Source organism: Drosophila obscura, unplaced genomic scaffold (genome assembly GCF_018151105.1).
Source record: "Drosophila obscura isolate BZ-5 IFL unplaced genomic scaffold, ASM1815110v1 contig_192, whole genome shotgun sequence".
Lineage (NCBI taxonomy): Eukaryota > Metazoa > Arthropoda > Insecta > Diptera > Drosophilidae > Drosophila > Drosophila obscura.
Window position 1 is genome coordinate 4724505 of NW_024542781.1, and position 10659 is coordinate 4735163.

The following is a 10659-nucleotide window of genomic DNA, read 5'->3' on the forward strand; positions in this document are numbered from 1 at the left end:
ATTTTCGGATTAGTAAAATACTAATTAAATGATCATAATTATCATAATTTTCACGATAAATTGATTGATTTCCTAAAAAATTCGCTTATGTTAGGTACTTGTTTAAATATAAATTGTTCATAAAATAAGGTTTAATTAATGCTCTTTTGATGGCAAAGTTGATGTTTTACATGTTAACTACACTCTAACTAAACATTTGCTTCATATTAACTACATATTTATGTAAATTTCGACAGAGACACTGATGAAATAAATCATATTCCCCGATTTTTATACTAGATTTATTGTTACTAGCTAGCTACCTCAGCACTTAACATATAATTTTATCCGATGGATAAAAATTTGCAAATTTTAAGGAGTCTTTTTAGTTACAATATTTATAAAGTAAGGTGGTGCTTTGGACAAGAAATGATTCTTCAAAATATTGGAAAATACTTGAAAAAAGTCAAAAATACTACAAAAATTAGAAAAATATGCAAAGTGTGACCCTAGACAGGGTCTTTAACAATTTAATGTCTAGTGCTGCCAGACTGGGGCAAGGCAATTAAATGATGTAACTAGTAGGCCACCGGGAACATATGTTTGCTGAGACTAAAAATGTATATTAAAACGGTGATTTTAAGTGCTGTTCGCTGTGCCAAGCGGGCTTCTTTGCCCTTAGGGCCATTGAGTACTTCAAACATTCACACAAGCGTGTGCTCCAGAAAGGCAGAAGACCGCAAGGAAATGTTGGCGTCGCTGCCCGCTAAGGACGAGGGAACTATTGGCGAAAAATCTGTGGATATTGATACACTGATTAACCGGTACGAGCCGCCAAGCGTCTTGAAATAAATAACAAAAATAAATAATAGTCGTTCTTACAGAAAGGCAAAGTTCTTTCCCGATGCAACCATAGGCACTCAACTATTTAATGGAATGCCCTTCAACGAGCTGCCTGTTTGCAACATTCGCGTATCTCCCAACAACACAATAATTTCAGTGACGGACTACAAAGGCATGATTTAATATTCATATATTCAAATATGAAGTAATGTATAATTATATATGTTATAATTCGCATTTTAGGCGTACCTAGGCTGATACGTTCTTGCGGTATAGAAGGATTTAAAAATACCAGGAAAGGGACGAACATTGCCGCACAAGCCACGGCCGTAAGCATAAGCGCAGTGAGTTGTTTCGCATATTCTTATCTATATAGCTGCATGTAAATGTGCAAGTTATATAGCTATAATACTACTATTATATATTTAACACATATTATACTCATGTACCAAAAAACATACAACATCTTTGATTGCAGAAAGCCATTGAATTGGGTTGGAAAACGATTCGAGTGAAGGTTCGTGGCCTCGGGCCTGGACGAATGGTGGGTTTTCACACTCCACCTATCATGCATAAAAAAACTAATTACATATTTTTGCTTTCAGTCGGCTATTAAGGGACTGCAAATGGGTGGATTAAATATAGTCTCTATTACCGATAACACACCAGTTTCATGGAATCCACCGCGACCTCGAAAGCAGAGGAGTCTATAAGTTACAGCCATTAAAAGTATATGTATGCACACGAAATAAAATAAAACAGTAGCTTAAAAACTACTACAAATCAATTGATAAATGTTGTAAATGCATAGTAGCATGCGAAACAATTTTATTATATTACGAAAACAATCGTATGGTCAAAACCCCATTTCATTGTAGTGGGGTACATATGTAAAATTAAACTAGGCCGTTATGCATTAAAATGTATTTAATACGGTATTATAGCTTAGTTACTAACCCTAATAAATCTTAGAACAATGGGCTGCCATACGCCGTTAATGTTATGGATGCCATAAAACATAAATATCACTTAGGGAACATACATATACATATGTGTGTAGTCTTTGTGCAAACTACATACGTGAATCCTCACATAATATTGATTCAATGGAATGCTTTTAAAACTGGAATTCTGAGTGATACGAAATAGTCTTTGTACAATGAATATTGATTTTGGTTTGGGCTATGCGGCTCAGATTATAACTGTCATGTGGATGCTGCGAGCTTACGAAGACGGCATTCAATTGTGTAGTGTATAGCTTTTGCTGCTGTGCGTACTGGACTGAGTATGCATCTCGTTCGCGCTTTATCCTCCCTAATGGAGGAGCTATTGCTGGATATTCTTGGTGAACCTCCAGGGTCTGGCCAAGGCGCCGGTGTCTTTCCTCTAGATTTACACTGTTTTATTGGCCCCCAGAATAATGGTTTCCGCAGCTCCTGTTGGCCAATACCGGAATTTTGATAGTTTTGCGTTTCTGCAGCAACGACATTTTTTACATCTATTTCCGACTCACAATTGTGACAACCACTCATCCCAAATGACGTATGGAATTGCATGGGTGTGTTCTCTGAAAAATGCGGACTTCGGCTTCCGCAAGGATCTCGTGATGAGTCCGTTTCGGCGTCGTCGTTACTGCCATCCCGCTTCGGCATCTCGCTTTCCTCGTAGTCCATAAATGAATTGGCACATGCAGGTTGGTAAATAACAGCCGACGCGTGACCAGATCGACCCGATTTCAGCGGCGTACCCTTTACCCATGTGTTTGTGCGGGGATCGTATACCTCCACGATGGATAAAAAGTTGTTGCCATCAAAACCACCGATGGCGTACAGTTTTCCGTCGAGAGGTGTTAGGGAGAGTGCACTGCGTGCGATTTGTATGGGTGCAACCATATCCCAGGTCTCATTTTCGGTATCATAGCGCTCCACTGTGGCCAATTGCCGAGTACCATCAAAGCCACCAACTACGTAAATGAATTGATTAATAGCGGCCACACCTAAAAATACAGAAGTCATCATAACAGAAGTAAAGTTTGGAAATGTATTCGTTCCACTTACCCGCTCCACTGCGACCAGTTTGCAGTGGCGGCAAGAAACTCCACTCGTTGTTTTCTGGATGGTAACATTCAACGCTGGCCAATCGCTCGTTACCATCAAATCCGCCGATCGCATAGAGCAGGCGATTGACTACTACTATGCCCACACCCAAGCGTTTGGAATGCATTGGCTGAACAAGCGTCCAACGATCGAGGTCGGGGTCATAGCTGCAAATAATAAAGACGTTGGCTGAGCAAAATCTGGTATTGACAATCATCACTTTATACGCACTATTCCACTGTGTTGTGATACTCCATGCCCGCGGAACCTCCCACAGCATACATCAGCTCGTCCATAACGGCTACTCCTACGCGATGACGCGGCACGGACATTGGCGAACACGGCCGCCAAGTCTCGCTTATGGCACTATAACGATCCACCCAGTCAGAGTCGTACGATGAGCACATGTTGTTATTTCGACCACCAACTGCATAGAACTTTCCCTTAAGAAATGCAGCGCCGAGGCCGGATCGTGGGATCCGCAAGTTCGGCAGAGTAGTCCAAGTCTTGTCGTCCACATTGTAGGCCTCCAGTATGTCTAGAGAGTGTCGAAAGAAACCGCCCGCGACAAATATCATACGTGTCGTGTTTGGAGTACGCTCCTTTACTCCAGGGCACTTGTGCAGCGTTAGGTCTTTAAATATCTTCGCAAGATACTCGCGACACGCCGGAACCTTGCGTAGAACATCGCAATTCTTCATTTGCTCCTTGAGGAAGTTGGGCGTTAGGAACTGGCATCGGACGGCTCCCAAAATATGTTCCATCTTGCAGTGCCGATTGTCCTCGTCGTACTTTACCCACTTAAGCACAGCATTGTAAACCTCCCGCTCCTCCTGTACGTTTAACTCATCTCTTCGAATGAGGGCAATGAGTTGATATGCCGAAAGCTGCAGGAACTCTTCTTCTTGACAGACCTGGGTTAAGCAAGCGATGTTATCGGTTACGAAGATGATTCCTGGCGTTATTGGCAGTGGACTACTCACCTGAGTGAAGTTCCTTTCAATAAATACGTTTGCTTTCTTTTGAAGCTCTACACACCCGTGCTGCTCCGCAAAGTTTGCAATGCCGATAGCGTTGGTTGGGTCTAATTGTCGCTCTAAGAAGGCACAGCAGGCATCAATTACATTTGGCACTTGGAACATGGTCGCTGCAGGCAGTAGTTGGCAAACAGTTACTTCGGTTACTCGAATTTGACCGGTGTACATAAAATACAAAATTCGCGACATTGCTGTGGGACAAACCTACAAAAACCAAAGACGAAAACTGTTCATCTATTAAACCAACAAATTGAGGTTCACCGTTGATATTAGCTTACCCCCTGTAGCTGCACGCGCGACATTTCAGACTCCTTTAAACCCCCAGTAAACATAGCTTTGAAATAAGGTGATGCTGCGGACAACACTACTTTGTGGGCGGGAAATAGTTCCTTTTTAACCTCCAGCACGACATCTGTTAGCATGCCGTGTGAGCGCATCATGAACATCATCTTCAGAGCTTCCTTGGCGTAGTTTGACATGCAAAATGTCATGTCATCGTCAGTAGCATCGTGGTCATCTATGGGGGAGTGCACCGACTCGAACCGTCCGCAAGCGGTTGAGATGGAACAACTTTCGGAATGGTTGTTCATCTCAATCTCTGAAATGCGCAGGAACAATATTAGACCGATAAAACAAGTTTGAATTATAAATTACATATAAATATACATTAAGATCCCTGCGTTTATCATTAATCCCTAATTTTGCCGCTAAGTTTTGAAACGTTGAAAATAATACTGGTTTACTGGCTGACGGAGCTCTACCGCGTACCCTATGAGTTGGTTTACTGTGTGTTGTACATATCCCGAATAAGCTAAAGATGCATACATATGTATGTAAGAGTAAAAATGAATACTATTAAACTAGAATGGTCAGGGTTATTGATAGATTATCCTGATACTACGGTTTCTTTGAAAACGGATAACCATCACATACCATACCGCAAAACGCATTCTTTGTTTCTTCTTACGTGACCAAATAAAAAACACACAATATTGCTAACCGGATTTATATTCAACGCAAACTAGTTTTGCAGTTGTCTGTTCAGCAACATCCGACTGTCTACTTTAAGAAGATCAGTGCCATTGAATATCATATCCAAAGACACACGTACTTATCCGAGTTCATAGGAATACAAATTAAAATTGCAAAAGCTAAATTTCATGATAAATGCAGGTGCAGTTATACATGTTGGGTCTCCACTGTGCACAATCAAGAATTTGTTGGAACATTTTTGCCAATCATTGTGGCTGTTTTAGAGTGTAAGGTAAGAGAGCTTGATTCGTGATTTGAAGAGTCATGCTCCGTTGTTTTTTTTTTTTTTTTTTTAGCAAAAACAGCGCGAGAAAAATTACTCAGCACTATTATACAAGTCCTAAAAAACGAACCTTCGGGTTGGCGGGTGCACATATTATGCAGCGGGGTGGTCATCTGGGCGGGGGAACGTTCGGGTGTACAATTTTCATACTGCATTTGCATTTGGAACTGATTAAGGAACTTGCACGATATATTGACTAATCAGTAGTTCCTCTAATACGAGGGATCACAGATATATTTTCATATATGTATATATATATATACATATATATGTATGTATATAATGGACTTATGCATCAAATCGAATATGCATATTGTACACTGATTAAGTCTCTAACTCAGAAAATGTGAGAAACGATGCGGAGGCTCTTATCGTTCACTTCAGTTTCTTGAAAACGAGAACCCCTACACAGGGGAAAATATTTGATTCGGTAGTCCGCTCCGACGATCATGCGTACGGTACGCAGAGGGAGAGTAAGTCAACTGATTTCTTGAAGTCCGTTCAACCAAGTGAGAGCCCCCTTTATGAAAAACACCTAACTTATCTACCAGATTTACTAACAGCATTATCATGCTTACTCATATGAGTGTGATTTTCAGGTGTATTGCTCTTTAACAATAAATGCATAATAGTGTGTGTGTGTGTGTGTGTGTGTGTGTGTGTGCGCCAAAAAACTCATTTTCACTACAATGCGATAAGTGTTCTTTCCATGAATGAACAGCTATGTATATTCCAGAAGGAACGATATCAATTATAATATTTACTACGGACGTGATTTTTGTAAGGATTAACTTTACCGGAAGTCGTTTGTTTTTAATAACTTATTTTTATGTACATATACATATGTATTAAGTACATACATAAGTGCATGAAATGGTATAACAAAGCACCGTAATAACGATCCTTAAACCTATTGTTAGGAATTACAGATTACTATTATTTAAGACCTAGTATTTACTTGCATAAACAACTTTGCCATCGCTGTTCGAGAGGGCGATAGCAAAATTATTGATGGGGAAAAATTACTTTTAAAATCTGTCCTATTATATACAATTTAGTTAATTAATCCTACAGATATGTTACCATTGCTACCAATGCTTACTGTAACCTCGAAGTACGGGAAGTACCATAAAATACTTGATGAGAAGGAGGTTTTTAATTCAGTTATTTATGTTTTAATCGTAACAGCTTCTACTATAATCTTACTTTTATATTCAATTGTAGTACTACAATGTCCGCATGTACCTATGGATGTACATAGATATGTACATATGTATGCATGTACATATGTACATATATTAAGCAATGATAAAGGGAAACAGTGTAAATTACTGCCGAATCATTGTGAGGAGGCAAAACTTCGTTCAAACTCATCCATACATCTACATAAATATACACATGTATGCATTGGTGTAGGTGATATACAAATATCGTAATCAGCGCGTGTTTGTAAGGGTACCGTTGAACTTTGGTTTTATATAAACGAATGTACATATGTATTTACAATTGCTTTGCCGTGTGCTCAACAGCTGTCGGTTTAATATAAGTTCTTGAAAGTAAACTTTTGAATAGATTGGTATGTACATACATACATACATACATATGAGAATGAATACATATTTATGGCACACAGCTTTCTGTTTTTGCGAATTTCTCAAAAACGTTGCAGCTCTTTTGCAATGGCTACGTATTGAATGCACCTTTTAAAACAAGTTTGCTACATTATTTGTTAATATTTAATTCCACTCACAATGTTTATGAATTATATTTCACCTGCCCTCAGAATTTCCATTAAAATATTCAATGCAAAGTGTAAACAGGCTGAAAGGTGTTGGAAAACATCAACTTACATGTGTTTTTTGACATATCGATGCTTCAAGTATATATCGATTATTATAAAATCAGCTGATTCTTTGTGATACAAAAATACAAAAATCCACATAAAAAGGATTGGATTTTTCACGTTATTTTTCACGTTATTTTTCTACTTTATTTTCCGCTCACTCATACATACAAAGGATGCACTAGATATATATATCTACACATATATCTTCTATATATATAAAAATCTCGTGTCTCGTGTTTGCAGTTGTAGAAAAATTGTCTTTATAAATATTTGTTAGCTGTCCCTATACCTGTGCACTTATTCTCTGCCTGTTTTCGTCAGCCAGTCCATACTTATTTATCCGTACTTAGCCATATGTAGTTAATAATATTTATACCTTATTTATTTAATCCTATTTATTTATCTGCCCCATTGTATTAAGCTCCTTAGCGAGAATTGGCGGTGGCGGCGATATGATTAGGATATGAATAAGAACTATAACGAAGAAATGAATTGCTAGTTGTTTCGTATGATGGAAAGGGGAACCACAACGGCAACTTGGTAGAAAGGCTGCTGCACATAGCAGGGAGATCTGGAATGTCCAGATCCAGATCTCAGCTGGTCCACGGCTCTGTCGGAGTGTGTTTGTTAGTTTGTCGAGTCGAGTCCGTTTTGAATTGTCGTTTTGTTTGAGATTTCCGATTTGTTGGTTCTATTGTGCGACCTGTGGGCTTGGGAAACACCCAGCCCTGGGATGACTGGCTAGCCGGCCTTGCCCCACCACCAAAAAGGTTCGTAACAAAAATTAAATGTTGTATATCCTAATATATTTAATAAATTTATTTCTAATTATTTGTTTTGGTATAATAAAATAGTATCGTAGGAAAAAAGTTACGAAAACCGGAGCGTAAAAATCGTAATCGCAAAAATTTACGAAAACCGGAGCATCTCGATCTAATTTTTTTCTGTGTGTTTTTAATGTTTTTTTTTAATTTGGTAAATTTTGTGTTTTATACAGAGAACAATGCCAGCTAGACGCAAGGGGGCAAAGTTGCACTGTCGAACAAAAAGAACATAGTAGATAAGAGAGAACACTCGAACGAATTGAAGAAAATAACGAAAATGTGCGTGTCGCAATTGCAAGAATCTTAATCAATAGAATTACGAAATGAACAAAGACAAGAACCAGATTTTCTGATTTTGGGCTTTCTATATATATTAATTTTATAATAATTATAATTTTTTTTCTATGGCAGAACCTTTTTAAGAATTTTTGAAAACTGTTATTTTTTAAGCTTTTATAGATTAAACGCTTTTTTCACATAACTTAAGTATCTTACATTTGGATGTAATAAAATTTGCCATTCTGAAAAGCTAATTGATGCAGCTATAAATTAAACCCAAGCTTTTTGTGATTTCAGCTTACCGTTTGGGAAATATTTAGCTTACTAATGCAAAAATTATAATTTTGTTCAAAATTTAAAATTTAAAAGGAAATATATCCTGTGTCCTTATATTTGTTGTGTATACGTGCATTAATTAGGCGTCGTTTAAAGTACTGTGACCAAACCTCCGAAAATCACATTTAACTGCTTGAAACGTTGAACACGCTTCATTGAGAGCATTTTGCGAATCAACAATTGTGCAGAAATCTATTGGTAATTTTATACAGCCAGTATTATTATTGACACCAAATTCTTCATCGCCTTATCTAATTATTGTTTTGAAAATGTTTCAGTAAATTATCCGATATTGGAGAGAGTCGTATAAACGGTGTCGGCGAGCGCAATTTCAGCAATTTCGGGTGAGCGGATGGCTCGTACTCCAATGGATGTAAATGCTCGATGGATTCGTTTGCCTGTTCTTTCTGTTCGACTATTTTGAATTTTTGTTGCATTATTTCAGGATATTTTTCCAGTGTTCAAGATAAATTTGTGTTCATGTTTTCTTGCAGCTAAATTTTTGAGTAAATTTTTGTTTTTTTATTTTTAAGATAAATATTTGTTGGCTGTCGACTCAAAGTATAAGTTCTGTAATGAATTCCTCACTAAAACATTTTTTCCTGTTGGTCTGCATGGTAAGGCTTGTCTCTTTTGCATCAAGAAAACTTAGTGGACCTCTTACCAGGCGCTTAGAACTCAAAAGTTACAGTGCGTACTGTATTGGGATAGGTTTATTTTAAATGCCATGGCAGGTGAAAGAAGAAAAAATGCTCTCTTGCTCTCACTTCTTAGCTTTTTTTCCTGCGCCCTGTTATTCTATTACAGTTCATTCCAGAGAGAGTCCGGGTTACAAAATACGTATTATGGTCAGTGCGCAGGTTCTAGTAAACTTTGCTCATAGAAGCATAGAAGGATATACGTATGTATGAATGTACATACACACAATAGGGAGCAAATCGAAGTCGTCGAACGATTTCCAGCAATCAGCGGCACATGCACATGACATGGCTTGCTACGGGAAGCATAGTATCATGTTATGGGAGCCTGGTATAATTTCATCGAGTCGATGGCTTCAAAATCGTTTTTAATATATTGATTTTATTAAATATTGCCTTTACGATGGTTTCCATTTGGTTTCGTTTTTTCCCTGCGAAATACATGCTTGTCCAACATAAAACAAAGACTGTTTTTATTAAGATTTATTATTCCTCTACCTTCAAGGGTATGTAAACTTTGGAGCGCTGTTTGCGGTGGTCTGCGGGTGCTAGGAAATTACCTTGGTTTCTGCTGGCCAAGGGAATTCCCTACATGGAGGCCAAAAGGCTCTCATCGACGTCTTTAGAGCCGATGAAACAGTTTCCAAAAACCACACTCGCTGAAAAGTGGATGAGGTTGATAGAAACGACCTCGGAAGGCACTCGGCGAAAGGGAGCATCGTACAGCGATGCCGTCATATCCCATAAGTTGGCAATGGATATCAGCCTATGATGACGACGGATCAGCTCTTCACGATCCAGAGCTCCATTCTGGTAGATTAGCTGAGAGTAACAGGGACTAAGCTAATGCTACGAACCTAAAGACCAATAGGATTATTTGACTTCTCCAATGACAGAGCAAAGCCCTCTGAGTAGCTGACTGGCTGAGCTGAAAAAGAGCGAATAGTAAGGTAAACTTAATTTTCAGGAGAAAAAGAAGACTGCTCGAAAAACAGCTATAGAGCAGGAATTGGAATATGCTTAACGCTGTTTTTGTTAATTATTCCCAACATATAATCAATTACTTCATCTGTACTGCGAACGTTTATGCAGGGCTGCACAACGAAACTCTTATTAAACTGAAAATCAATTTTGCACAAATCGGGCAAGGGCGGCATATTAAGTATTAATCTGAATACTTTAGTGAATAACTAAACGTTGTTATCTCGATCCTACCTCGCACTTCACGAAAGTTCTACTCTAGACAACAGCTACATTTGTTAGATTTTTCAGCTAAATAGACATGTACGCAACGCTATAGATCAAATGCTGCACATACTTTAACGTTTATTATCCATTTTAAATATTTATTTTCCATCAAACCGTTCTGAATAGTAATAACGCAACGCTGCCACAAGGTAAAAAAA

The 10659-nt window shown here is 38.3% G+C and overlaps 2 protein-coding genes across 4 annotated transcripts; one reads left to right on the forward strand and one right to left on the reverse strand.

Annotated features, from left to right (window-relative positions):
- The first annotated feature begins 532 nt into the window (after nucleotides 1-532).
- Nucleotides 533-1609, forward strand: LOC111072110 (28S ribosomal protein S11, mitochondrial). The gene is made up of 5 exons (XM_022363757.2): nucleotides 533-803; nucleotides 864-994; nucleotides 1066-1166; nucleotides 1301-1366; nucleotides 1428-1609. Exons 1-5 carry the CDS (start codon nucleotides 598-600, stop codon nucleotides 1533-1535), a joined length of 612 nt encoding a protein of 203 aa, XP_022219449.1. The 5' UTR covers nucleotides 533-597; the 3' UTR covers nucleotides 1536-1609.
- Nucleotides 1610-1613: 4 nt separating this feature from the next.
- LOC111072106 (kelch-like ECH-associated protein 1B) lies at nucleotides 1614-8542 on the reverse strand. 3 transcript variants are annotated; one of them, XM_022363749.2, is made up of 6 exons: nucleotides 8522-8542; nucleotides 4234-4553; nucleotides 3902-4159; nucleotides 3150-3832; nucleotides 2880-3085; nucleotides 1614-2818 (listed from the first exon to the last, which is right to left on the reverse strand). In XM_022363749.2, exons 2-6 carry the CDS (start codon nucleotides 4543-4545, stop codon nucleotides 2028-2030), a joined length of 2250 nt encoding a protein of 749 aa, XP_022219441.1. In that variant the 5' UTR covers nucleotides 4546-4553; nucleotides 8522-8542; the 3' UTR covers nucleotides 1614-2027. The 3 variants fall into 3 exon arrangements, with proteins under 3 accessions (XP_022219441.1, XP_022219440.1, XP_022219439.1); XM_022363748.2 differs by lacking the exon at nucleotides 8522-8542 and adding an exon at nucleotides 7021-7105; XM_022363747.2 differs by lacking the exon at nucleotides 8522-8542 and adding an exon at nucleotides 5341-5443.
- Nucleotides 8543-10659: the final 2117 nt, after the last annotated feature.

Coding starts and splice junctions, on each gene's coding strand:
- LOC111072110 (XM_022363757.2), top strand. CDS start 598: ATGTATATTAAAACGGTGATTTTAAGTGCTGTTCGCTGTGCCAAGCGG. Junction 804..863: donor ATTGATACACTGATTAACCG/GTACGAGCCGCC, acceptor TCGTTCTTACAG/AAAGGCAAAGTTCTTTCCCG. Junction 1,367..1,427: donor GCCTCGGGCCTGGACGAATG/GTGGGTTTTCAC, acceptor TTTTGCTTTCAG/TCGGCTATTAAGGGACTGCA.
- LOC111072106 (XM_022363747.2), bottom strand. CDS start 5,431: ATGCAAATGCAGTATGAAAATTGTACACCCGAACGTTCCCCCGCCCAG. Junction 4,554..5,340: donor GTGCACCCGCCAACCCGAAG/GTTCGTTTTTTA, acceptor TGCGCATTTCAG/AGATTGAGATGAACAACCAT. Junction 3,833..3,901: donor TTGAAAGGAACTTCACTCAG/GTGAGTAGTCCA, acceptor TGCTTAACCCAG/GTCTGTCAAGAAGAAGAGTT.